Source organism: Callospermophilus lateralis, chromosome 14, assembly GCF_048772815.1.
Source record: "Callospermophilus lateralis isolate mCalLat2 chromosome 14, mCalLat2.hap1, whole genome shotgun sequence".
NCBI lineage: Eukaryota > Metazoa > Chordata > Mammalia > Rodentia > Sciuridae > Callospermophilus > Callospermophilus lateralis.
The window spans coordinates 42,885,883-42,912,251 of NC_135318.1; the positions used below are offsets into that span (position 1 = coordinate 42,885,883).

Here is a 26,369-nt window from a genome sequence, read left to right on the forward strand (position 1 = left end):
CCCGGGGGGCGGAGGCGGCGTTGCCTTGCTCTCCGGAAGGAGACGTGGCGGCGGTTAGGTCCCAGGCTCGCTGGACGCTTTGTAGTCCCGCCGCCTCCTCCTCCATCTCCTCCTCCTCCTCCTCTTCTCCTCTTTGGGCAGAGGAGGTTGTGGCGGCGGCTGGAGAAAGCGGCGGAGGATGGAGGAAGGAGGCGGCGGCGTGCGGAGTCTGGTCCCCGGAGGGCCAGTGTTACTGGTCCTCTGCGGCCTCCTGGAGGCGTCCGGCGGCGGCCGAGCACTTCCCCAGCTCAGCGATGATATCCCTTTCCGAGTCAACTGGCCCGGCACCGAGTTCTCTCTGGTCAGTGTCGCGAATCCCGCAGCCATTTCATCTTTCTGACGCTAAGGGTTAGACCCCATCCTTCGGTTTCCTTTGCTTTTTCCTTCCCAGAACCTCTTCTGCAAGCTCTTACCTTCCCTAAATCCAAGTTTCTTCTGCCCCGTGTTCATCCATCCGTTCATTCATTCAGCACGTTATGCAGAGGTGCCCTCCATGCTAACATTAGGATCCAGCAATCACTTGCTGTCCCTTTTTTTAACCCTGCCGCAGTAGACCTTGCTTCCCTACATTCCCGCCTTGTGGAAGAAGCTTTCTTATAATCCCGTCAGGCATACTTCATCTTTCCTTTGGAGAACCAATTGCAGCTCTTCCTTCAGCAGCAGCCTTCAGTATTACCACCCTAACGACACAACCCTACTGCAAACTCGAATTCCCTCTCCTTTTCGTTCTTCCTGTCTTGCTTCCACACCCAAACATACACAAATGCGCAGCTCCAGAGGAACCTTCTCCCTTAAAAGTTGTTTCCTAAAAAGGCCATGTGACTGTGAGATGTTAACAACCCTCTATGTGGAATACCTCTTGCAGTTTTACGACTGTTACTTAAGATCTCATGAGATTCTATGATGAATTTTCATACAGTGAAGCACATATTTATAACCCTACTAGCATGAAATTCCTTTGGGGGCTAGTGGACGGTCTTCCTGTTCACCTGTAGCTACTTAAGCTAATGAAACTTGTGCTCCTGTGATACTGTGTAGTAATTAATTCTAATGTTTAAAAAAAAATCTATTTCTAATTACCTGCAATCACTCAAGTTGGGAAACTGTTTTGTTATATTACCCTGATACTGTTTCATTGAGACATTATTAAGCGGTATCATAATACCAAAACAAGATTTATCAAGTTAAGAATTGGCAGTAGAGCTCAGTCGGAGTGTGCCTAGAATGCACAAGGCCCCGGGTTCCTTCAATCCCCAGCACCGGACAGGGAGACAGTATTTACAAGGCAAATATTATTCTAACCTCTTAGCTTTCTACTTGCAAATATTCGCTTTTGCTTATACTGTATTTCACATTTGGTTTGTTTCTCCACCCTTCTGTTATGTCCTGATAGCCCAATGATTCTCAAATTTACCTAGTAAATATTTAACTGAAAAGTCAGGTTTATTTTTGTATCAATGCAATAAACTATTGATATTCAGTGTTAAAAGGTCTTTTTTTTAATTTTGTTATAAGTCAGATACAACCATGGGAGGATTGGGATGAGAATACTCTAGTCCAGTCTCGGTTGTTTTTCCAAAAAGCACACTTGGAATGAAAGTGATAAATGTTTAAAAAAAAAAAGTCATTAACTTTTTTTACTCTTGCACCTGTGTTTAATTAAGAACAGCATGCACGGTTATATGCAGATCTGAAAACAAAGACCTATATACTGGATGACTAAATCTAGCCTTTTTAGGAGTTACTACCAAATTATCATTCAGTTTTTTTTCTGGCCCTGGTGTTTGCTGGCTAAAAAGGAGTTAAGGAAAAAGATCAGTCATAATGTATGCTATGCTATAACAATGTTTCACATGTCTATCAACTTTATTTTGAAATTTTGTTTTGAACTACTTTTCTCCAGCAATAAGGTATAATCTAAGATGGACACATTTGAAGACTTGGGGTTAAGTCTGAGGTATTTTGAAAAAAATATAGTTATTCTGTGGATGTGGCACAAGGTCTATGACCCTCATGCAGAAATAAACCTTAAGAGTCATTTTCATTGGTCTTTTTAAATTGTTTTAATACTTCTATTTAGTTGAAACAACTGCCCTCCTCACCTGGCACTGCCATTTTTTTTTAATGAGACAGTTGGTTGTATATTTATATATAACTAAGCAGCTGTATGAACTAGGGTAAGGTCCTTTGCCTCTCCACCATCTGAAATTGGAAGAGACTGGATTAGAAGTTGTTTTTTGTTTTGTTTTGTTTTTTAGTTGCAGATGGACACAATACCTTTATTTTATTTATGTATTTTTTTTTGTGGTGCTGTGGATTGAACTCAGTGTGTCACATGTGCTAGGCAGGTGCTCTACCACTGAGCCACAACCCCAGCCCTGGAAGTTATTTTATTAATCTCTAAAATTCTCATCTGCTTTAAATTATCTTCCTATCCAGATATATCAAAATAAATGTTTTATAATTCTTGCTTTCATATTTACTTAGAAATAGTATTAAGCACCAAAAAGGTATAATTTTTTTCATGTTTGTAATAACTAATAATTATGATATTTTTTACTTGTTTTTATCATCCACTTTTTGTGTATATATTTTTCTTCTGAAATTGTCATCTCTATGTCATTAAAGTATTTGATTTTTTATTATTTCATAGAATTCATGGATTTCATCAAATTGAACCACAAAATAAATCTAAGTTTCTACTTCTACTGTTTTTATGTATGTGTGTATGTGTGTGTGTGTGTGTGTGTGTGTGTGTATAAAAGAATATATTCCTATTGAAAAACCTTCCCCAAGCACTAGCAAAACGTGTGACAGACTCCATGGCTATATCATGTTATATATATTGACGTGTCACTGACTATGTTTTACATCCTATTTCAGGAAAGAAATTTTCCTTCTCATCCTCTAGCAATCTTGATTCTTACAGACCATGTCAAACATGAGGAATTTATCCCAGACAAGATATTTTTAAAGTTCCTTTACTTTAAAGTACCCCACTCTTTGATTCATTTCACCATATTAAAATTTGACTTTCTATTAAATCACTAGTAGATATTACCACTTACATTGAAATAATGTCTTTTAAGTTATATTAAAAAAAAGTTTTATACTGTGTATAATGCGATACATTTCGAATTTTATTTATTTAGGTGTTAGGGATTGAATCCAGTGATGCTTTATCACTAAGCTACATCCCCAGTCCTTTTTTATTTTTTATTTTAATACACGGTCTTGCTAAATTGCTGAAGCTATCTCAGAACTTGCTATCCTCCTGCCTCAGCCTCCTGAGTCACTGGGATTATAGGCATGTGCCACTGCACCCAGCTATAAGGAGGCATATTAATAGTAGATCAAAAATTTCTTTTTAACTTAGAAAATCACAGGTTAGTTTTTTAGTTTTTTTCCAGTTATTTCTATTACCAAAAAGTAGGGTGATACTAATTAAATACTAATTCCTATTGAAAAACCTTCCCCAAGCACTAGCAAAAAATGTGACAGACTCCATGGTTAATATCATTTTATATATATTGACGTGTCACTGACTATGTTTTACATCCTATTTCAGGAATTTTTATACTTCTAAAATATAGAAGTATAAAAATTCCTGAATATATGATCCGAATATCTGACTCATTTCAGCAACGTGTTTTGGGGCAGAATTGCCATTTGGTCTATGTTATTGAAGAGAAAAACAGCCCTTCCTAAACTAATGAAAGATAAATTGTTGCATTAAGAAATGTCTTCCTGGGGCTGGGGCTCAGCCATAGCGCACTTGCCTGGCATGTGTGAGGCACTGGGTTCGATTCTCAGCACCACATATAAATAAATTAAACAAAGGCCTATCAACAACTTAAATATATATAAAGAAAGAAATGCCTTTCTGTCACATGCCTGTAATCACAGCAACTCAGGAAGCTAAGGAAGGAGGAGTGCAATTTCGAAGCCAGCCTCAGCAACTTTGCGAGACCCTGTCTCAAAATAAGAAAAGGGCTAGGGATGTGGCTCAGTGGTTAAGTGCCCCTGAGTTCAATCCCTGGTACCAAAAAAAAAGTCTTCCAAACCATGCGCAGTGGAGCATGAATCTCTAGTCCTAGAGACTCAGGAGGCTGAGGCAAGAGGATTGCAAATTTAATCTCAGCAAATAAGCAAGACTCTGCCTCAAAAAAAAGAAAAATAGGGTGCCAGCATGGTGGCACAATCCAATTAACTCTAGAAGCTGAGAAAAGAGAATAGCAAGTTTGCGACCAACCTCAGCAACTTAGTAAGGGCCTAAGCAACCTAGTGAGATCCTGTCTCAAAATTTAAAAGGACTGTGATGTAGTTCAGTGGTAAAGCACCCCGGGGTTCAATCTCCAGTACCATCCCCAGTATCAAAATAATAAATAAAACAAAAAAGGCCAAGAATGGCTCAGCAGTACAGTGACCCAGGTTCAATCCCCAGTACTACAAAAACTAAAAGAATTGTCTTTCTTTGCTGAAGTTCCAAAAAAGCAGTTCTCTTTTCCATTATTAGCATTGTGATGAACATTTTAATAAGCTAGTCAATACTGCTGTAAAATTCAGCTGTGAAAATCAGAGTTGCAGGTACTTCACAAATAGACATGCATACATTTAAGTCACTTACTGCTGTCTGCCTTCACTTCTGTATATGAATGATTTGACAAAACTCAGGCCATCCACTACAGAGTGAATGGAAAGCATGCTTTTCACAATTGATCATGTATTCTGGATATATCTGGAAAGCATCAAAAGACATTATAAACATGTCTTTTTTTTTTTTTTTTTTTTTTTTTTTTTGGCACCAGGGATTGAATCCAGTAGCGCTAAACCACTGAGCTACATCCCCATCCCTTTTTTTTGTTTTTGAGACAAGGTCTCACTAAGTTGCTTAGGGCCTTGCTAAATTGCTGAGGCTGGCTTTGAATTGACGATCCTTCTGCCTTAGCCTCCCAGGCCACTGGGATTACAAGTATGCACCAGGATTCCCAGCAAATATTATGTCTTAACAGCAAATTATTGGCCCAAATGAATATTTATGAGGATTCCTTCATCATAAATTTGGCTTTGCAACTCCTAATTTCCAATTTCTTTGATTCCATTATCTTCTATAACGGTCTTTTAAAATAATGATTCTTGACCATAAAACAGAAGTCCACATAGTAATCATTTCAAAGTTAATAAAAACTAATATGAATGTGTTTAAAGTTATAAGCACACAGAATGTGGAGACAATCCACTTGGGTTCTCTGGGCTCTGCTACTTCTAACTGAATTACTTTGGACAAATTGCTTATGCTCTGGCCTCTGGCGTTTTCTGTAGAAATGAGTATAATGATTGTTTTGAGGATTAACAAATTAATAAATGTAAAGCACTTAAAATAGTAGTCACACAATCGGCCAACCTTGGATCAGAAATATTCAGGGGAAAATCTGTACTGAAAATGTACAGACTTTTTTTTTCTTATCATTCCCTAAACAATATAACAACTATTTACTTAACATTATAAGTTATTTAGAGACAATTTGAAATATAAGGGAGGGTGTTCATAGGTTATGTGCAAATATTAATGCTATTTTATACAAAAGACTTTCGCTTCTGTGAATTTGGCTCTGTCTGGGGGCTAGTTCTGGAAGCAAACCCCCCAAAATGCTGAGGGATGATGATATGTCATAGAGCTAATGCTGCTTTGTTCGTTTGTTTTATTGTCTTGGAAAAACATTGCCCTTATTTGAATTTGTGTTTAGGATTACATTGGTTCCAAGCTATACTGGTTTTATTATAGGTTAGAGTTGTTATTGTTAAACTAGAAAAGAACAGAGGTACTTAGTAAGTAGTAGTTCTTTCCTTGCTAGGAAGAGCCAAATAGTACATTGGTTTCTCCATACTATGAAAAAAGTGAAGAGAGAATTGAATTAAAATGGAATATGTACCAGAAGACAGAATTTTCTTTTTAGTAAAATATCAGCAGTTACATTAATTGAAGTGTTCATTTGAATTATATCAGTTCATATGAACCATGTGAATTTGTTTGGTTTTATAGTGTAGAAAACTTTAAGGACAGTTTCACAGATATGTGCCAGGAATCAAAAAACTACAGCTATTGTACTGTCCCACCATCTAATCTTAAAAGGTTTTATTAGAACACAACCATGCCTATTTGTTTACACATTGTCTATGTCCTCTGTTGCTGAAGTGACAGTGTTACAAAAGAAACTATATGGTCCACAAAACCTAAAATATTTATTAGCTGACTCTTCACAGAGGAAGTGAAGTTTGCTGGTTCCTGATATGTATGTTACAAAATTAGGTCAGCACGGAGGATCTATAGTGATTTTCTTTTTACAGAAACTTATTTATGGATAAATTCGTAAATTCTCCAAATATGAAAAATACTGTATTACATTATATTCAAGTATCCCATCCAACAAAATTGAGTTTTTAAGTAAATGTAATAATGATTGTTTTGAGAATACAGAATGATAATTGATACAGATCATAATTGCTGATAGGAGCAATAAAGTGATGGTGCTTCTGTCTTTGGCTCAAGATATAGCTCAGTAGTTGATATGTGCTAAGCATATATGAGGCCCTAAATTTTTTTCCTATTGTGATGTAATATCACAATAAATTTTGTTATCTTAACATTTTAAGACTGTCTTCCCTACTTTTGAAAATGTGTGTTAAATATCTGTTGAGACAGGCACAGTTGTGCACTCTTGTAACCCCAGTGACCCAAGAGGCTGAGGCAGGAGATCACAAGTTCAAGGATAGCCTCAACAACTTAGCAAGGCCCAAAGCAAGTTAGTGAGACCCTATCTCAAGATTTATGAAAAGTAATAAAAATAAAGGAATGGGGATGTGGCTCACTGATCAAGTGCCCCTTTTAAAAAAGAAAAAAACTTCTGTTGAAATGATAAATTAGTTTGAGGAACCTTTGCTCTATTTGATATGATAAAATTTAACTGGGGAAAGTAGTGTTTATTTTTTATTCTATTTCTAGCCCACAACTGGAGTTTTGTACAAAGAAGATAATTATGTCATCATGACAACTGCACATAAAGAAAAATATAAATGCATACTTCCCCTTGTGACAAGTGGGGACGAGGTAAGTTTTTATAAATAGATTGATAATTCCTATTACCAAAGATACTTATTTAAACATTGTAACCACATACTTTAAAAGAGAGTAATGAGATTTGTAATACCCTGTTTTAGCATGAAAGTCTTTTTCACTTTTATTATTCCTGAATTCTTTGATTTTGCGATTCATTTTGGAAAAATTAGTAGTCAATTATTAGTGTTTTAGATGAAAATTTAACTCCACACTTGCTTTCTTCTCTAGAAATGAGGGTTTTAAAACAAGATATAATTTTTAATATTATATATGATAGTTTTTATAAAGAATTTCTTATAAATAAATCTTTAGGTACCTTATGCATTCTCACTACCTTAGCTCATTCCCTTTTCTTTCTCCTAAAATGCCCTAACTGCCTCTTATCCATCCTTCAAGGCAAAGGAAAAAAAGACTTCTTTCAAGATGAAACAGGAGAGGCAGCATGGTAAAATGGAAAGGACACCAGCCTAGGAGCCAGGAGGCTGAGGTATAGGCTATAGTTAGCTGTGGAACCTTGAACAAATCTGAAACTTAATTCTTCCGCTCAATGAAATTATTAAGCCAATTATATAATCTGTAAAATAGAAACATTAAACTCAGTACTTTCAAGTTTTGTTCAGATTTGAAATCTGTCCAAGACACCTGTTTATTTTGTTTTAAATGTCCTTAAGACACAAATATACGCGTACATAACCACACACATACACATGGCATTCAAGTCTGAAATGTAAAAATATAGGAAACCAAAAAGTATCTTAAAACTTTCCAGTATATCCTACAACATCCAACCATTCTAAAACTTTTTTATAGCTAGAATTTGTTTGAGTTACAGCACTTAAAATTTCTGAAATAGGTTTGTAAGAATTATTCAGAAAACTGATCTTAAAAACCTTTTTTTAAAGTTGAAATAATGAAAGCTATGGTATTCTGTGGCTCCATACTTTATACTTCAATTCATTTGAAAGAAGTGGCATACTATAGGATCTTGTTAAAGATTTTGACTTTTTTCTTCTTTTATTTCTAAGCATTTGTGATTTAACCAGTGAGTTAATACCCAAACAGCAGAGTTGGTTGAAGTTCTAGAAAATTGTAAGTATTAAACTATAGTTCTTTCTTAGGAAGAAGAAAAGGATTATAAAGGCCCTAATCCAAGAGAGCTTTTGGAACCCCTGTTTAAACAAAGCAGTTGTTCCTACAGAGTATGTATTTTATGTTCATTTGATAACTAGAAAATAAATTTCGAGCAGCCAGTAGACCCCTGAAATTACTTCTGCATTTCTTTTTACTTTGTTATATCAAATTTTAAGTTAGTTGCAAATCAGAGTTATTGCTAAATAGAATTTTGTTCATTTAAATTCCTAATAACAGTAGATGCAGCAGATGTTTAATAATACCAATATTAAATCATCATTTATCGAACTACTTTGAATGTTTTTCAGTTCAAAGGAAGTTTCTTTACCTAATCGAATTTTAATTTAAAATGCTAATTATTATGTTTAAGGCATGTAGAAAATTATCCCTAAACAAGGTAGTTATTATAGACTCAGGTATATTATAGATCAATTTCCTTTATATAATTCTTACATAGAGCTAATCAATGGAAATAATGAATAGGTTTCTGAAATTTCAGTTTTTCTTGAGGCATAATTATAAGTGTAATTTAATGAAACTTTACTGTAAATCCTTAGGGAAACCTACTACATTTTAAAGTATCAAAAAGTAATTCAAACATGCTAAGTGAAGTAAGCCAATCCCAAAAAACCATAGGGCAAATGGTTTCTCTGATAGGATGCTGAGCCATAAGGGGGCAGAGGGCGGGTACAAGGGAAGAATGGAGGAACTTTGGGTTGAGGAGTGGGAAGAGAGATGGTGGGGGGGTGGGATGGGATGGACATTATTACCCCTGTACCATTGGTATGATGGTTCCAATGGTGTGGCTCTACATCATATACGACCAGAAAAATGAAAAGTCGTGCTGTGCTGCATTTGCATAAAAAAATTAAAATATGAAAAATAAAATAAAAATTAAAAGTAATTCAAATGAGTTATATGACTTTTAAATATACTTTTAAATATATTCATCTTTCTTAGATTGAGTCTTATTGGACTTATGAAGTATGTCATGGAAAACACATTCGACAGTACCATGAAGAGAAAGAAACTGGCCAGGTATATTTTTTCTTCAAAATATAAAGTGTACAACATAATAAATGAGAAGTTTCATAATGAAATTGATAGTTTTAAAGTTGTATCCTGAAAAATGTATTTGCAAAATACTTACTGTATTTTTTTTTAATATAGAAAATAAATATTCATGAGTACTACCTTGGGAATATGTTGGCTAAGAACCTTCTATCTGAAAAAGGTTGGTCTCTACACAGTGATTTGATAGTAATTCTGGAATTTGGTTTAACATTAACATTCAAATTGAAATTTAAGAGATTTAATTGGAGACTGTGTGAATTTTAAAACATGTTTCTGAGCTGTCCCTTAGAAAACTTTTTTGAAGTCTTTGTTTTTGTTATTTTCTAATTTGACAAATATGCTTTTTTTCTACTTATTAATGAAATTTTCAAAATCTAGTAGAATATTCATCTTAGTGTTAGTCTTTTGCTTGGTTTAAGCAATGTTTTTATACATGGAAATAGATGTATTCCTCAAATGTTGAAATATATCTATTATTCTATATTGTTCAGATTGGTCAGTTAACTTTTCACTAAGATAAAATACTTCAAAAGAATATTATTATGACCATATTTTCTTCATGAAATTGAGTATTCCCTATGCAAAGTTGTGAAGATTTAATGTGACTATCCTTTTGTACAAAAACTATTTCAAGGAAACTGAAAGTAGTTGGGGGTGTAGCTCAGTGGTAGGGTGACTCTGTAGCATGCACAAGGATCTGAATTCAATTCCCTGCACCACCAAAATTAAAAGTAGTAAGACAAAATCATATGTATGTTTTGGATCTTCTTAAGGAAGTTTAAGATTATAAAATTGGTTAAAAACTTAGTCATTTGTATGTTATATATGTTACTGCTCGTTCTTTACATTTCCCTTTCTGTTGTATTATTCCACAGAGCGAGAAGCAGAAGAAAAGGAAAAATCCAGTGAGGCAAGTGACAAATGTTAATTTTTTACTCTTAACATTTATTGTTTGTGAGGTATGAATTTATACAACTTAGTTGACCTTAGAATATAGTCTTTACGTCTTTATCTATAGAATAACTCAAGGATTAGGTACAAGAAAATATACAACATATTTGATTTTTCTGAGAAAAGTTACATTGGAATCCTTCTGTTTACTTACCAAAATAGGTAAATCTATCAATGATGTGTCTGGGAAAAGATTCTGTAATACCAGTATGACACTTGAGTGCTTAACAGTGGTTCCCTCTACTCAGCACTGAAAACAAGTATAGGCCAGGTGCAGTGGCACAAGACTATATCCCCAATGACACAGGACTGAGGCAAGAGGCTCACAAGTTCCAAGCCAGTCTAGCAAGGCCTTAAGCAATTTAGTGAGACCCTGTCTTGAAATAAAAAAGAACTGGGGATATAGCCCAGTGGTATATATATATGTGAACCCTGGGTTCACACACTGCACTACCCAAAAAAATTACAGTAAGAGCTTTTGTATTTTTTTCCTCCCATCTGCTCCTCACCCCCTATAAAACAGATAAACTATATATGTAAATAACAAGCTACCAGACAGCAAGCATCTTCAAAGCAGAGACTGTTTTGTTTTTTTTTTTTAATCTCTTCACTCCACAGTGCAAAGCAATGTGTCACACATACTGCAGGTACTTTATAAAGGTTTATTAAGTAAGTGAATAAGTAATGGCAAAAAAAAATAGTATTATTTAAAAAGAATGATTCCTCAAAGTGCCTAATCATGATTTTTATTTTTTTTTATTTGTTGTAATTAGCTACACAGTTTTTAAATACCGTATGGTTCAAGGAGTGCTCTTTGAATCCTGTTTCAAAAGATTTAATTTGACGTTCTACCTTTGAGATAAAATATGTATTCACTATGACTCTGAAGGATAGCAAGATGGAATTCAAAGTATGAAATGATAAAGGAAAAGTAAGAAGAGGGTAAAGGCAGAAAACTAATATTAGTTGAGCCCCAGTTTTAAGCCTGACACTGCCAAACCTGTAACAAAAGCTAATGTTTAATTTTCCAACAATTATTTATTTATTTAATCAAATTCATAATGGTAGTAATAAGCCAGTAAATTTAAAACTTCAAGACCAAGATTCTAATTTCAGACAATAGCATACGAGAAATTCTCAAAATATTTTTCCCAGGAAACATTTATTGCCTGTTTTGAATGAGGCACTGATGGTACAAAGTGATGCAAGATGAGATTTCTGCCTCTAAAAGCTTACTCAGATTATTAACAATATCTTTTTAAAGTTTATTATATTAGGGTTGGGGTTGTGGCTCAGTGGTAGAGCACTTGCCTAGCACATGTGAAGCCCTGGGTTCAATCCTCAGTATCACATAAAAATAAATAAATAAAATAAAGCTATAAAAAAAAAAAAAAAAGTTGCCAGCTGCGGTAGCCCACACCTATAATCCCAGCAGCTCAGGAGGCTGAGACAGAAGGATCGAGAGTTCAAAGCCAGCCTTAGCAAAAACCGAGGCACTAAACCCTCATAGACCCTGCCTCTAAATAAAATCCAAAAAATAGGGCTGGGGATGTAGCTCAGTGGTCGAGTGCCCCCGAGTTCAATCCCCGGTACCCAAAACAACAACAAAAAAAAGTTCATTATAGTAGACTTTTGTTCTTATAGGAAAAAAGCATGTGAGATAACTCTTAAAGAATCCTTGTCTTCTCTTAATTTTCTTTTCCTAGACTTGAATAGATTTAATTTAGGAGTTAAAGTACTATTTTAGAAGATACGTGTTTTTACTGTTTCACCCAAGTTTTTGATAAATAAACCTTCAGACTTGTAGAATCTAAACTCTCAACAGCCATTCTCTATTGAGTTCAGTGAAAGCTATAAACAGCCCAGTATAGTAAGTTCTTACATCTTATCATTGAGGATAACTCATATTATCTTGTAGCTCTTTATATAAATGCATATTAAATTAACATCTTAATTTTAGCATCAAATGATTTTTCTTTTTGCTATATTAAGTTACACACTTACTCAAATAAGAACTTCAAAATCAAAACATTAGAAAATGAACTTGAAAATAAATGTTACCTTTCTAAGTAAAATGTAGTTTTCTTCCTTTTAGAATCATAAGTGCTTCTTCCACCCTCAACCCCACCTCAATTTCTAATGAAAAGTCTTTATACTCTGTTTTTTTAAGATTCCCACTAAAAATATCGAAGGTCAGATGACACCCTACTATCCTGTGGGAATGGGAAATGGTACACCTTGTAGTTTGAAACAGAACCGGCCCAGATCAAGTACTGTGATGTACATATGTCATCCTGAATCTAAGCATGAAATTCTTTCAGTAGCTGAAGTTACAACTTGTGAATATGAAGTTGTCATTTTGACACCACTCTTGTGCAATCATCCTAAATATAGGTAGGATGTGCATTTAATATTTTAAACACATGCTCTAAAGTATTCTGTGCTTCGCTTTAATGCTTTCTTCTTACTGAACAGGTTCAGAGCATCTCCTGTGAATGACATATTTTGCCAATCACTGCCAGGATCTCCATTTAAACCCCTCACTCTGAGACAGTTGGAGCAGCAGGAAGAAATACTACGGGTGCCTTTTAGGAGAAATAAAGAGGTATAAGAATTATCTAATGATAGTTTCTCAATGCTTCCTTTTCCAGATTTCAGAACATATATCAATATTTTGATGATTCCTATAGCATAGTTGTAAAACAATATATTTTAGCACAGATTTTTAACTTTCAGTTCCTTTCATTGATTTCAGTTCTTTTCCTAAGTCTTATACTTTTCAGGAACTATTTTTAACATTCTTTTGTAGTTAAAATTTCATAGTACTTATACTAAACTTAATTATGTAGGTGGTTGTCCCAGCTAAGCCTCTTAGAAGAACAGACCACAGCCCTATGTCCACCCCCTGATACTGTTTATTCTTTAGTTATCAGTGTTCTTCAACCACTTCTGTATGCTGCTTTCCCCTTGTGATGCACTATCTTCCCTTTTCATCACTTTTCACTTCTAGACCTAGCCATGTAAATTTTTAGTCATCTTCCATCTTTTTTTTCTTTCATACTGATATTGAACAAGTCAAATATTTGTGTCATTTGTCTTACCCATCTCTTCTTTTATCTCTAACTCTTATCATTCACTAAGAGCCATCAGTGTTATCTTCTAAATGCTCTTCAATCCTCTCAGTAGTTCAGGACCTCATCTCCTAGGGCTAGAACCAATCTCACATATCCCCTTTCTAATTCTTGTTTTTTGTTGTTGTTGTTGTTTTTGTTTTAAGTTATTTTTTTGGCAGGGGGGTTACAGGTGATTGAAATCAGGGCCACTCAACCACTGAGCCACATCACCAGCCCTATTTTGTATTTTATTTAGAGACAGGGTCTGAGTTATTTAGCACCTCACTTTTGCTGAGGCTGTTTGAACTCAAAATTCTCCTGTCTCAGCTTCCCAAACTGCTGGGATTATAGATGTGAGCCACTGTGCCCAGCCACTTTCTAATTCTTCCCACACAGCTTATGAAAATGCTTTTCCTAAAATGAGCTTTTATTATATATGTAATCTTTGGTGGTTAACATGATCTATACCGGAGGATAAAATCACTGTTCAAAAAATGCATGCTTCTTTGTGATTTGGTCTCAGCCTCATCTTTCATCACCATTCGCTTTATCCCAGATGTTTTAAAGAACTTAGAGTTTCCTACAAGAACCATGTTCTTTCTGGCCCCCTGCCTTTGAAGATACTGTTTTCCTCTTTTTACTATTGCTTCATCCCCTCCTTCCCTTTCACCTTAAAACTTATATAAGGTGTAATTTCACTGACACTTTTTTTTAAGAAATGAGCCAGGATTTCCATTGGATTAGTCCAAGAAGGGAGAAATTTTTATACTTCGTTGGCCTAGTATTTTATCAGTCTTTTATTATAGCACTTCCATGGCGAAATCTTATTGTTTTACATATGGTTATTACATTAAACTGGAGAGCAAAAGAAAGTATGTTTTATTTACTGTGGAATTTCCAGCTCCCTGCAAGATGCCAGGTATGTTATGAGTACTTAACAGTGGTTTAACTATTTAGCAAAGGCCTATTTCGTCCCTTCCTCCTGAGTACCTTTTGCATCATATATACTCTGACCAACACTGTCAATCCGATAGGAAAAGAAAAGTGATCTTAACATTAATTCCTGGTTTGATTTTGGAGTACTATATTAAAAGTTTTGCACTAGAATTCTCTTCTGGCCTTCTTGTAGTGACATAAGTACTAAAATTAACCCAGTCCAAATCATAAATCCCAACTATCATTAATCTTCCAAGAAAAAGTACTCAATTACTTTTCTTTGAATATATGTTGTTTTATCTGTCAGTTAAGAAAAACCAATTTTTTTAAAAGCCTTCATAGATAAAGCTGGACACAGTGGTGCACTCCTATATCTCAGCGACTCAGGGGGTTGAGGCAGGAGGATCACAAGTTCAAGGCCAACCTCAGCAATTTAGTGAGACTCTCTCAAAATAAAAATAAAAAAGGGCTGAGGGTGTCATTCATTGGTAGAGTACCTCAGGGTTCAGTTTCCAATACAAAAAAAAAAAAAAAAAAAAAAAAATTTAATTAAATAAAAATAAATCTAAATAAATACCTAAAATATGATAACACGGCACTGGAGCTGAATAGTACAGTATGTGTTTCCCATAAGTAAGTCCCTGGGTTCAATCCTCTGCACCAAAATTAAAAATGATCACAGCATATCTTTTCTTAATATCTATAACATAATGCCCACACATCTGAGCTGTAGTTACCCACAATATAGTGCCTGCTTATTTCTTGAGTTTTAAATAATATAGTCAAATACCTTTGCTTTTACTTCTTCCTCCAGTCCCCATGTATGTACATGTAAGCACTAAACACATACACAGATATAGACATAAATCATGAATTATTATTCATGTTTTAAGAATTAATCAAGAGTTTTCTCTTTGTGAAATCTTTTTTTAATATTTTTTAAATTGTAAATGGATTTTTTTGTTTTATTTATTTATTTATATGTGGTGCTGAGGATTGAACTCAGGGCCTCACACACAGGCCAGGCAAGCACTCTACCACTGAGCCACAACTCCAGCCCATGAAATCTTAATATTTCAATCCTGGTCAAAGTTCATTTGAGTCTTCCCTACTAAATTTCATGTTCCTCCAGGGCAACAAGCAGATTCTACTATATTGAATACCTGTAACCAACATTTCATATTCATTCTCACCCATCTCATCTATTTTTTTAATATGTATTTTTTAGTTGTAGATGGACACAGTATCTTTATTTTATTTTATAAGTTGCTGAAGATCAAACCTAGGGCCTCACACGCGCTAGGCAAGCGCTCTACCACTGAGCCACAACCCCAGCCCTCACCCATCTCATCTTAACTCTGTTCATTATTATTTTACGCTTCTCTAAAACTAAATGTATGGACACAAAGCCTACCAAGTATCAAAAGTACCTAGTAAGAATAATGAGACAAGATATATGAAATGAAAATTCTCCCTTTATGTTTGGAATGGTCTCCATACTCCTAACTGGCAGATGAAACTAACATTTATTTAGCACTTTTTCTATACTACTAAGTGTTGCAAAGTCCATTTTCTTGTAACACATTAAAATAAGCAGAACTCTTATTTTACAAATGTGCTACAGTTTAAAAATAACAAATTATCACTGAAAAATTAAATGTGGTATAAAATCTCTTAAATATGTCTGCTTAATTTTAGGAAGATATGCAATCAACTAAAGAAGAGAGATTTCCAGCGATTCACAAACCTATTGCTATTGGCTCTCAGCCAATGCTCACTGTTGGAACAACCCACATATCCAAACTGACAGATGATCAACTCATAAAAGAGTTCCTTAGTGGTTCTTACTGCTTCCATGGGGTAAGAAGTGGACCTTCAGTTTAAAATTTTATCTGACGACTTTTACCTGTCAGTTATTTAATCAATGGTCACTAGCAACACTGCAAAAAGGTTTATGTCAGGGAGGCACAGTGGTGCACATCTATAATCCCAGTGGCTCCAGAGGCTGAGGCAATAGGATCACAAGTTCAAAGCTAGCTTCAGCAACAGCAACTCAGTGAGACCGTGTCTCTAAATAAAATACAAAAAGAGCTGGGGATGCGGTGAGTGGTTAAGTGCTGGTACCAAAAAAAAAAAAAAAAAAAATGGCAGCAGGGTGTGGTTTATTCCTGGTACCAAAAATATAAATTAAAAAGCAGGGTGGGGGGAGGTTTATGTCTATACAGGAATGGCAGAATCTTCAGGTGAATTCAGATGGACATTTTCTCTGTGGAATCTCATACTTCACGTTTCTATCATCTAATCCATTACCAATATATTCTCCTTATTCACGGTAAAATACCACCTTTCCTGTGGCAATCATGTATGATTCTGGTTGATTTTATGTCCTACATTTTGGTTATATAGAGATCACAATTTAAACTGGAGTTAACATCTTCCTTTACAAAGGTAAAATTTTGCCCCTGCACCAGTGGGAAATACATTTAAAAGTAGAATTTTTTTTCATCTTATTTACAAAGTCATTGCAGCATTTATTCTTTGTATTTATCTTTTCTTATTTCTCGGTGATTTCTAATTTTCAACCATATTATTGCTGTTACAGGTTATAAAAATTACCTATATTTTCTTTTTTTAGAGAGAGAGAGAGATAATTTTTTTTTTTAATATTTATTTTTTAGTTTTCGGTGGACACAACATCTTTGTTTGTATGTGGTGCTGAGGATCGAACCCGGGCCACACGCATGCCAGGCGAGCGCATTACCGCTTGAGCCACATCCCCAGCCCAAAAAGTTACCTATATTTTCATCACTATCATGGGTAGTGTTAAGTCAGTCCACAATACCCCTTTGTCTTTGCATCATTTTATACACTATGTTTTCTTTCCTTTAGGGTGTTGGTTGGTGGAAATATGAATTCTGCTATGGAAAACATGTACATCAGTACCATGAGGTATAGAAAAGCACTTCTATATCATTCTATCACTAGGTTAAAGGACGTTTTGTTGTTGTTTAATGTTAGGAACTGAACCCAGGGCCTTATGCATGCTAGACAAGCGTTATGCCCCTAAACTACTTTTCCTGCCTTGGATTAAAGTTTTTAAAATCTTTTGTAGAAAAAAAAAGAGAGGCAAGGAATAGTGATGCACACCTGTAAATCCCAGCCACTCAGGAGGCTGAGATAGGAGGATCATAAATTTAAGGCCAGCCTGGACAACTTGTAAGACCCTGTCTCGAAATCAAAGGGCTAAAGATGTAGCTCAGTACAGCCTCTCTGGGTTGAATCCCTAGTGATATTGGGGGAAAAGAATAAAGGAGGGAAATCGATATTATTTTTAATTGTGAGATGATATTAACATGGAAAGTACTAACCAAAGTATTACCAGATTTTGGAAAGTAAAAAAAAAAAAAAAAAACCTAATTGTAACTAAATCATCTTGAAGTAACACTGCTTACTAACTAGTCATATACTTATATTACTAAGAGCCTGGTAGAATGATGGGCTATTGTGTCTGTTCCTTCTTAGCTTTGATCAAAAAATTAATCATTTATATAATTCACCTTTAAATTAAGAAAATGAATGGCAAAATGGTATATTAACCATAGAATCAGCCAGGTACAGGGTCACATATCTGCAATCCCAGCTACTCAGGAGGCTGAGGCAGGAAGATCAAAAGTTCAAGGCAAGCCTGGGCTATTTATCAAGATACAGTCTCCAGATAAAATTTTTAAAAGGGTTGGGGATATAACTCAGAGGCAGAAGAACACTCCTGGGTTTAATCCCTTAACTACACATACACACACATATAAATATGTAAAATTGGGTAAACTTAGCAAGTTTCTCAGCTAAAAAGAAGATACTATTTCATCTAAATTTAAAGTGTTTTAAGATTTACATATAAGATTTACATATGATGATAGGCTCACACCTATCATCCCAGTGGCTTGGGAGGCTGAGACAGGAGGATCACAAGTTGGAGGTCAGCCTCAGCAATTTAGCAAGGCCATAAGCAACTTATCGAGACCCTGTTTAAAAATAAAAACGGGTAGGGATGTGACTCAGTACCAGGTTCAATCCCTGGTACAAAAAAAAAAAAAGTACATATGTAAGTTTTTATTCTTCCTGTTTTTTTGTTTTTTTTTTTTTTTTAAAGAGAATTTTATTATTTATTTTTTAGTTTTCGGCGCACACAACATCTTTGCTTGTATGTGGTGCTGAGGATCGAACCCAGGCCACACACATGCCAAGCGGGCGCGATACCGCTTGAGCCACATCCCCAGCCCTCTTCCTGTTATTTTTTCTTCTCTAAATAAGATAGTATATTCTCCCATGTTGATCCAACCTACTTAAATTCTGAGATTCAAACTCCAATAATTTTATTTGTTGATAGTTGTATTTTGTTTGTTAAGGTAACTGGCAAACATTGAAGACAAACTCTAATTAATAAAATTGGCCTCACCAGGCACAGTGATACACATTTATAGTCCCAGCTACTGGGGAAGTTGAGGAAGGATGATTACAAGTTCAAGGCAAGCCTCAGCAACTTAGGGAGACCCTATCTCAAAATAAAAAATAAAAAAGTAACTCAGTGGTAGAGCACTTGCCTAATATGCACCTGCCCATGTGTTCAAGCCACAGTGCCACAAAAAATTAACAAATAAATACTGGGCCAGTCATAGTAGGGCACACATGTAATTCCAGCAACTCAGGAAGCTGAGGCAAGAGAATCACAAGTTCAAAGCCAGTCTCAGCAACTGAGGGAAGCCCCGAGCAACTAGGCGAGACCCTGTCTCAAAATAAAAAATAAAAAGACTGGGGATATTGCTCAATGGTAAAGCATCTCTGAGTTCAATTACCAGTACCTAAATAAATAAATATTGGCTTGGCTGCTCCTAAAGGCTTTTTTTCATTCCCTGAAAAAGATTATAATTAGTATTTTTTAAATATTGTATTTTCCTATACAAGATGTTTTAAGCTTATCTTAAATTCCAAGAAAAGCTGAGCATGGTGGTGCACGCCTATAATCCCAGTGGCTGGGAGGCTGAGGCAAGAGGATTGTAGGTTCAAAGCCAGCCTCAGCAGCTTAGCAAAAACCCTAAGCAACTTAGTGAGACCCTGTCTCAAGATAAAAAAAAAAAAAAAGGGTTGGGTATGTGGTTCAGTGGTTAAGCGCCCCTAGGCTCAATCCCTGCTACCAAAAAAAAAAAAAAAATTATAAGAAGGATCATACAATTCACCTTCCACATTAAAATTATCCAAAACATGAGGCATTTATAAGCTATTTTTTCTTCACTTAAACTTGAGAAGTTTCATTTAAGCATTCTTTCCATTTGTTCGTTCTTCTTCACACATGTTTTCTTTCTAAAAACATTTGTTACTACAGAAAAAGGATGAAGTGCCATACAATTGAAATCCAGATGACCCTCAATGACTTTTTTAATTGAAGGAGTATATGCCAGAAATTAAAAATAAAAAGTTAATTTCTTTTTTGCCATCCTCCCTCTTCCCAAAAATAAGTGCTGTTAACATTTTCATAGTTAACTGTCTATAAGAAAAAAATGCAAGTGCTTAAATTTTGGTATGGTCTTTTTATTTCTACAGAAGGGATTATGCACTACTTTGTACTCGTTCTTTTCACTTATCATCTTGGAGATATTTTTACATCTCATTCTTTCCAGCACTTACATAGAATTATGACTCTGCTTAACAGTGTATTTAACCAGACCCTACTGATGGACCTTTAAGTTCTTTCAGTTTTTGTAGCGATAGTGATTTAGTGAAATTTTTAAATAGTTCTGTTGCTGTACTTTTGCCTGTATATTCAGAAAACACATTTCTAGCAATGTACATGCATGATGAAAAATTACCTCCCAGAAGACCAGCAGTTAACACTCCCAATAAAATGGTGGTTTTCACATACATTTAACAACACTATAGGTTTTACCAAACTTAATTTGTCCAAGGTCATATAACCTAGAGCTTTCTGAGGGACTTTGTTCAGTGCTTTGGGAGATAGAAAAATAATAGTAACTAACAAATACAGTGCTCACCAGGCGCAGTAGCACACACCTATAATCCCAGCAATTCAGGAGGCTAAAGCAGAAGAATGGCAAGTTCAAAGTCCGCCTCAACCGTTTAGTGAGCTCTTCAGCAACTTAGTGAGAAACTGTCTCAAATTTTTTTTTTTTTTTTAAAGAGAGAGTGAGAGAGGGGGAGAGAGAGAGAGAGAATTTTAACATTTATTTTTTTAGTTATTGGCGGACACAACATCTTTGTTTTGTATATGGTGCTGAGGATCGAACCCGGGCCGCATGCAGGCCAGGCGAGTGCGCTACCGCTTGAGCCACATCCCCAGCCCCCTGTCTCAAAATTTAGTGGTAAAGTGCCACTGGGTTCAATCCCCAGTATCAAAAAAATATATGGTGTTCATTTTTTGCTGGGCACTAAGAACTTAATACATATTATCTCATTTAATCCTCGTAACAAGGTATGATGAAGAAACAGAAAACATACTTTAGTAACTCGCCTAAAATCACATAGGTAGTAAATAGTAAAGCTGAAATTCAAACACAGGCAATTCTGCTCCCTGTCTAACCTCTTAAACACTTCATTTTGCTGCTCTAATCTCTGTCTAGGAACTTAAAGTCTAGTTGCTGAAAAAAATAAAATATATAATAGCTGTGTCTTTCATTAGCTTATTGTAAGCAGTGGCCTTGCCTGTTTCATTTACCATTGAAGGGATTTTTCATTCTACTAATGAGGAGTATATTGTTGCCTGGCCTAGAATTTGAAGGAAAGAAAAAGAGGAAGGCAAAGACATAGGAAGGAGAAGAAGAAAAGATAAAGAAGGACGTGTACACATAAGATCCATATAAGTACACAGTATTTAAAAAATAATAAAGCAGGATGGGGAAGAATCATAGTAATATGTAGTTGTGAAATCTAGGAATGATAGATTACACTTTTGGTTGTAGGGATGGCGTGCTAGCAGTGAAAATGTAAAGAAAGAATCTGATGCCAAAAAAAAAAATCTCCAGGAAAGACTTTATAGGACTGATAGATGGAAAAGAGTGAGAAGATGTAGAGTTAGAAACAGCTACATCTAGATCTAGCCCAACTACAAATTAGTTGTCATTATTCAGAGAAACAGAAAATGAAGAAGTAACGTCTACTCACTGAGTTTGACTAACATCGTTACATCTAAGTCCCATATCCTGTGTACAGATGAAAATAAAGACTAGACCCTGTAAGAGGGTCGGGTTGTCAGCATAAACGTTTTGTGATGATGTCAGGCATGCATTATTAAAAATATTTTTTCATGTATTAGGACAAAGATAGTGGGAAAACCTCGGTGGTTGTGGGGACATGGAACCAAGAAGAGCATATTGAGTGGGCCAAGAAGAATACTGCTAGAGCATATCATCTTCAGGACGACGGCACCCAAACAGTCAGGTAAAGACTACCTTTATTTGTCTTTGGATCTGAGAACTTTTAAAACCCAGAATATTGATAAACATAAACATATAAGCAAGATCCTAGGTCAGGATTTTTTCAGGGGTCATCTTTTAGATTATTTTCTTTTTGTGGAGAACCAAAACAGTATAATTGGTAAGACCACAGTCTCTGGAGCCTGGCCACCTGGACTGAAATGCTGGCTGGCTCTTCACTTATTACCTTAGGTAAATTACATATCTTTTTAGTTTCATTTCTCTTGTCTAATGGTATTGCCGCATATGATCCTTATCACATGTAAGTGAAGTAATTCCTGTGAAGGGCAGTGCCTGGCAATAGCATGCAGTAAACTTTGGCTGCTGCCTTTGTGATGGCGGTAATAGGCTAATGATTGGCAGTGGTATTAGTGACAATGACTCAGTTCTATTAGAACTGAGACTATAAAGCATTTGCCTCTTTCATGGGTAATGTTTATTTAATTCTATTATTCTATTTAAATATACTCTGGCATTTCCTTTTGTTGTGCAGTTTTTGTAACATAAATGGTTGAAAATAATTGATTAGTAGCTTTATTTAAAACTATCTCATAGGCTTGGGATGTGGCTCAAGTGGTAGCACGCTCGCCTGGTATGCGTGTGGCCCGGGTTCGATCCTCAGCACCACATACAAACAAAGATGTTGTGTCCGCCGAAAACTAAAAAGTAAATATTTAAAAAAAAAATTTAAATTGAAAAAAAACTATCTCATATCTCTTTTGGGCTATGTGGGTATATTTTTATATAACAAATAAATTAATCTCATTTCCCAAGGAAAACTAAGTTTTTGTTTTTGTTTTTTTAATGGTGCTAGAGATTGAACCCAGGGTCTTGTACATGCAAGGCAAGCACTCGACCAACTGAGCTATATCCCCAGTTCCCCAAGGAAAACTAAGCTTTAATTTTTCTCGTAGTTTCTTGCCCAGTAAATTTTAAATTTTGGGGGGTGAGTTAGGGATCAAACCCAGAGGTGCTCTACCACTGAGCTACATCCCCATCCCTGTTTTTATTTTATTTTAAGTTGCTAGTGCTGATCTCAAACTTGTGATCCTCCTGCTTCAGCCTCCCAAGCTGCTGGGAAGCTGCATGCACCACTGTCTCTGGCTTAAATACTCATTCCTGGTCCTTCTCAGATGATACATTGGTGTAGTGTTGAGAGATTGTTTTCAGAATGTGCTGACTTTTCAGGCAAGCCAAAAATCAATGTTAGCAAAATCATGATATAGTCATTTAAATATTCTAACGGGGCTGGGTTGGTGGCTCAGTGGTAGAGCACTTGCCTAGCATTGTAAGGCACTGGTTCAATTCTCAGCATCATATACAAATATATGAATAAAATAAAAGTCCATCAATTTCTAAAAAATTTTTTAAAAAGAAAGATCTTTTAAAAATAAATAAATAAATATTCTAACATACTCAATAGTCTGTTTTATGCTTATATGTGTTTTGTGTGAAAATTTTTTATGGTATCATGTACAACAAATTTTGAAGTATAGGAAGATAAAACTAACAAAATCAAAAGCTTTTGGGGGGATATTGCACATTTGAGATTTATAGCTTGGCCTACCTAGACTTATCTCTTGGATCACTTACAGTACAGTATTGCAACAGGATTAGCGTGATGGGGGACAAAAACAATTGTTCTACAAAACAAACAATATAATTGGTTGGGAAAATGGATAACTTTTTAAAACAACTTTTTTTAAAGGAGTCTAACCTCATTTATTTATATAGAAATGCTATACAAATTGAATACAGTATCTCTAATTTATATTCTCTTTATAAATATATAAAGACTGTCCCTGTGAAAGAACCCCAAAAACCCTCATCACCGTCATCTTATCCAACCCATTACAGTTATTCCTTACCCATTACTATTACAGAATTATGATATTTTTAGTTTAATAAAGCTTGTTTCTCCAATTTAGGATGGTTTCACATTTTTATGGAAATGGGGATATTTGTGATATAACTGACAAACCAAGACAGGTGACTGTAAAACTAAAGTAAGTTGAAATTATCAACTCGTGCTTTATACCTTTCTCCTTTACCAAGTCTTCTATAAATATAAAATATAATTATGAATAATTATTAAATTATATTATTTAAATTGCATGAGATTATGCTGGCTCACTTGAATAGATCTTTGTAGGCTAAGTTGATAACTATAAAAAATAATCTTATTTTGTATCATTTGGGCAGTGCCTTAAAGTACTCTCTATTTTAGGTGTAAAGAATCAGATTCTCCCCATGCTGTTACTGTGTATATGCTAGAGCCTCACTCCTGTCAGTATATTCTTGGGGTAAGTAAAAAGAAAATAATAAAAAATTCAGTTTTGGACCTCATTTTAATTTTTTGCACTAAGTCTGAAAAGGACCTTCATTAGACTCCAAGACTTAATATATGGTGCCCATACTACTTCTGTAAGACCTGACATGTCTAATTGAGGTTTAATTTACATCAAATAAAATGTACAGGTCTTAAATGTTGAATTTGTACTTTAACATATATTGTCATCCAAAACAAAGTATCTGTTATTGAAGAAAATTTTCTCATATCTCTTTCCATTAAACACACCTTATCCCCCTCTCCAAAAAATACCGCTTTCTAATCCCTCCTCCATGCTGACTTGCTGGTACTGGGGATTGAACCTGGCGTATACTAGGCAAGCAGTCTACCATTGAGTTCTTTTGTTGTTGTTTTTTTTTTTTTTTTTTTTTTTTTTTAGTTTTTTTTTTTTTGAGACAGGATCTTGCTAAATTACCCAAGCTGGCCTTGAGCTTGTAATCCTCCTTCTGTTAGTCTCTCAAATCACTGGGATACAAATCTGGCTCAGTTTGGTTCCCTTCCATTAACCAGTCTCAAGTTATAAATTATTTCCCCGTATTTCCCCACTCTGTCCAGTGCATTGAATGAATTCATCTGTGATAAATTTTTCATCTCTAAAATTTCCATTTGGTTCTTTTTCTATGGTTTCCTTTTTATCTGCTGAAATTCCCTTCAGTCATACATGTTATCTGCCTTTTCTAATGTTGTCGTCATCATATTTTGTTTCTGTTATAGGTTTGGGTTTTTTTGTTTTGTTTTGTTTTGTTTTTTTGGTACAGGGGATTGAACCCAGGGCACTTAACCACTGAGCCCTTTTGTTGTTGTTGTTTCTAGACAGGGTCTGGGATTAGGCATGCACTACCATGCCCAGCTTCATCATATTTTTTATAACTGTTATAACTGATAATTTCAACATCTGGCCCATCTTTGAGTTACGTTTTTCTTTGCCTTTTAAATACAACTAATTATTTTTCCATAATATTCTATCATTTTTGACATATAAGATCTAGCGATTTCTTATTCCTGTCCTTCACACTTTTTCTCCCTTGTCTCCTATCTCATATTTTATATACATGACTAAAAATTGTTTTAATTTTGTAGGTATGATGTTGGATGGTTTATCCAAAACAAGGACTCATACACATTTAGCAAATGTATTCATTTAGCAAAATAATACTAAATAAAGTATGCAACTTTTTAATGGCTTTGTTGTTCTTTTTTTCTTTAGGTTGAATCTCCAGTGATCTGTAAAATCTTAGATACAGCAGATGAAAATGGACTTCTTTCTCTCCCCAACTAAAGGACATTAAAGCTGAAGGAAAAAAAAAGATCATTGAAAGTCATGATTTCTTTCTGACCATGTGTCTCATTATAGCGTTCTCAGCCATTGAACCTCATCTAAAGGATCATCTAAAAGGACTCTAAACCACTTTGTGAATATATATGTGTATATAAGAGGTTATTGATAAACTTCTAAGGCAGACATTTGTCTCACTTTTTTCATTTTTGTTGTGTCTTATGAATGGATTTATGTTATGTCTTTGCTTGGATGATGTGATTCTGAAATAAACCTCATCCAAGCAAGTTGGAGTCCAGCCTATTCAAATGTTATAATGGTTGTACTTACTGAAAAGATTTTAAATAATAGATTTATTATGTAATTATGTATAAACAGCTAATGAAGTAAAGATAATGAAGAAAGATATAGGAGGTTGTTTAAATGAGAGACCCTGTAAAATATGTAAATTCTAGTGCCTGAAATCCTTTCAACAAACTTTATATAACAGCTGCTCTCTGCCAGGCATTGAACGAGAAATGGGCACACAGTAGTCTCACAGCTGAGTTTTCTTTACCACTGTTACTCTGAAGAAACTTAACTTGTGATAGGTTGCTTCTCTCTCCAAACTTTTATATATTTCTTTCTTCATCTTGAGTGTGTTTACTCCCAGAGTATCTGGTGTAGACAATTGATTAATCCCTGATTTAAAATGATTTACTCTAACAAAACACACTGTGCTGGCTATCCATTTTACTTGTCTACTGTATACTACAGATCTTAGGTCTGGACAATTTTATAGTACAATATTTATTTTAAAGTAAATAAAATGTCCACAAGCAGTGTTGTCATGTAATCAATGGAAGATTATTAAGTTCCTTTCTTTTCTTCTTTATCCCATTGCACATATTTTGAACAC

General features: G+C 35.0%; 1 protein-coding gene across 2 annotated transcripts; it reads left to right on the plus strand.

Moving 5' to 3' along the window:
- Positions 1-26,284, plus strand: Erlec1 (endoplasmic reticulum lectin 1). 2 transcript variants are annotated; one of them, XM_076832708.2, is made up of 14 exons: positions 1-340; positions 7,043-7,147; positions 8,275-8,355; positions 9,248-9,325; positions 9,458-9,521; positions 10,237-10,271; positions 12,483-12,706; positions 12,788-12,917; positions 16,060-16,221; positions 17,251-17,310; positions 21,686-21,810; positions 23,774-23,851; positions 24,073-24,148; positions 25,403-26,283. In XM_076832708.2, the coding sequence occupies exons 1-14, from the start codon at positions 179-181 to the stop codon at positions 25,472-25,474; spliced, it is 1,452 nt and encodes a 483-aa protein (XP_076688823.1). In that variant the 5' UTR covers positions 1-178; the 3' UTR covers positions 25,475-26,283. The 2 variants fall into 2 exon arrangements, with proteins under 2 accessions (XP_076688823.1, XP_076688824.1); XM_076832709.2 differs by lacking the exon at positions 23,774-23,851 and having other exon boundaries at positions 25,403-26,284.
- The last annotated feature ends 85 nt before the right edge of the window (positions 26,285-26,369 follow it).